Source organism: Triticum aestivum, chromosome 5B (genome assembly GCF_018294505.1).
Source record: "Triticum aestivum cultivar Chinese Spring chromosome 5B, IWGSC CS RefSeq v2.1, whole genome shotgun sequence".
Classification (NCBI taxonomy): domain Eukaryota; kingdom Viridiplantae; phylum Streptophyta; class Magnoliopsida; order Poales; family Poaceae; genus Triticum; species Triticum aestivum.
Window position 1 is genome coordinate 673,788,754 of NC_057807.1, and position 2,670 is coordinate 673,791,423.

Below are 2,670 nucleotides of genomic sequence, written 5' to 3' on the forward strand. Positions count from 1 at the left end.
CATCATCCCCGCCAGAGTTGAAGCCTCCAATCTCGTATGTTCCACTCTTCTTAATGAAAAGCAGAAGACTTTTTTTTGCAAAAAGAAACTTGGCATTAAAAGAAACACCGGACAGTACAAAGCACCTCAACAAAAACAAAAATTACAATGAAATGCTTGAGATGCCCTTCGTCTCCAACCTCTAGACACTGTTGACGGTGCGCCGCCGCTGCCACTCCTCCCTGAGCCGGCCTGACATAGTTGGATGCAGACAGGAAGTCACCGAACGGGCCAAGAAGACCACATCCATCCCGGAGATGAAGAAGGAGGAAGAACCGCCGATGAAGCTCCTTGATGATCCACAGATCCCCAAAGACAAAAGAAGTCCTCAAGAACCACACCACTCCCACAAGCTTCTCGACAACGAGATGGGGCTGAAGCCAGGGAGACTTTATTGGACAAGATGCCGCCGCCGCCGCCACCTGAGCGCCATCCCAGCAAACCTTAACCCTAAAACCGGGAAAATGGAGCCCTCCCGCCAACGGGGCCAAGATCCACCCCGCCTCCATGGCCCGAAGGCCACAGAAACAAGGCAGATCGGTGGCGGTGCCGACGGGAGGCGAGGGAACCCTAATCGCCTGTTTCTGTTTCTCTCTTATCCTGTTGAAAAGCAGCAGACCTATTCCTCCTATTGTGTTAGCCTTTTTAACCCACATTCTACCAGTGCTATGATTGATGACACCCGTGCGTGTTATTTTCTGTGTGAAATTATATACTAGCAACACTTGTTTAATATGTCTTAGAAACAGGATTAGGTGCATGGTTGACTTTGAAAGGTAAAAGGGATGAAAAACAAACTTAGATACCTAATATGACAACATATGTGCTTGATATTTTCGGCTGGTCAAATCTTTTTCGGCCTAATAAAAGGACAAAGAACCGGCTGTTTGCTCTTTTTTTAACAGATACACTGTCCATTCCAAGAATATAAGGTGTATCAATTTCCCTGCGAGTCAAACAGTTGTATGTTTGACCAAGATTAGAGAGTAAAATATCAACATCTGCAATACCTACTAGATAAAATATGAAAATGCTTTTCATGATGGATCAAATGATAAATAAAATTGGTATTGTAGATATTGATTATTTTTCTAGAAACTTGGTCAAACATGCACTTAGTTGATTTTTGAAACTAGTACACCTTATATTTTGGAACAAAGGGAGTATATTATACAATACAATAAATAAAATGCAAACATAAGGTACATTGAAGAAAATGCATAGAGGCATTATAGGCGACACACGTTCCGGTCCTCCCATTCCTGACATCAACTCATAACTGTGGTGCACGGAGTGTGCACTTAGCAAACCAAAAGATTATTGAAGTTGCAAGAGCAAAACATCAAGTCATCACATCACCATCCAACATACTCACACAAGTTACTGCGTACAAATACAATATATGCGATAATTTATCAAACACAAACGACGCAAACGCAAACGGTAATAAATAAAGCAGCAGCTGAATTCGACCAGCTAGCCAGCTAGCGGCCCATCTCCTGCACGCCGGGCGGGTTGACAGCGCCGGCGCTGTGGCGCTCCATGTTGAGGTGCCAGCCGATCTCGGGGTCGTAGCCGCGGGCCTTGAGCTCCTTGTACTGCTGGACGAGCGCGCACGGCTCGCAGCAGAAGTGGACACAGCAGTCGCAGCAGGGCCCGTCCGGGAGCGCGTACTGGGCGCGCATCTTGGAGCGGTAGGTGCAGGAGTAGATCCACTGGCAGCCCGTGAGCGAGCACAGGAGCGCGTAGAGCGCGCCGCTCGTCCCGCACGACGTCGACCCCCGGTCCACGATCTCCGCCACCTTGCCGAACGTGATGCACGGGCACCAGTAGGTCACGCAGCAGAGGCCGCAGTCGTCGAAGCAGTCAAAGAGGCCGGAGGACCAGGCGACGGGCGCCGCGCCCACGGGGACGCCCGTGACCGGCTGCGCGGCGGGCTTCATCTCCATAACGGCCGGTGAACTCGAACGATGTGATGAGGTCTTTGTGTGTTGATGATGTTGCTGGCTAACTGTGGTGCCGGGAATGGGCTGGCTTGGGGTGCTTATATATAGATCGTGATCAGGCGGGGGTGGTCGGGGTGGGTATGAATGTTTGCACTATTCAAAACAGTTCAGTACGTTAATTAATCCATCAACGTTTGCTTGGTGATAAGCACCAGGAAAATTAGATGCAGGTCAAAGCGGCGTTCCATTGGCCGGAATTAGCCGTGCGTACCTACTCTATGCATGTCTATGTCGTTGAAGGTCACACCGTAGACTTGTAATCTTTTTTTTACGAGAACATTTCTTCAGCGTGTGGTACTATATACTCCACTAATAAGTAATAACACGGCTAATTGTCATTTTTTCAACTGGAAAATTCTTCGCCGTCTACGTGTCTGTGTAATTTTGTTCGTTTTTTTTCTTATTGCTCCAGAGGGAAATAACACGCGTAATAATTACCAAGCTATACGCGCAGTTGCAATTGTTTTGCATCCTAGAAACATCCTAGAAGGGGTGGTGGTTTTGCATGAAACGCTCCATGAAATCCACTCAAAGAAACTCGATGGAGTCATTTTTAAAGTGGACTTTGAGAAAGCGTACGACAAAGTTAAGTGGCCTTTCCTGCAACAAGCTTTGCGTATGAAAG

At 47.6% G+C, this 2,670-nt stretch overlaps 1 protein-coding gene across 1 annotated transcript; it reads right to left on the minus strand.

Moving 5' to 3' along the window:
- Window positions 1-1,181: 1,181 nt before the first annotated feature.
- LOC123117578 (cell number regulator 10) lies at window positions 1,182-2,051 on the minus strand. The gene has a single exon (XM_044538305.1). The coding sequence runs from the start codon at window positions 1,986-1,988 to the stop codon at window positions 1,524-1,526; it is 465 nt and encodes a 154-aa protein (XP_044394240.1). The 5' UTR covers window positions 1,989-2,051; the 3' UTR covers window positions 1,182-1,523.
- Window positions 2,052-2,670: the final 619 nt, after the last annotated feature.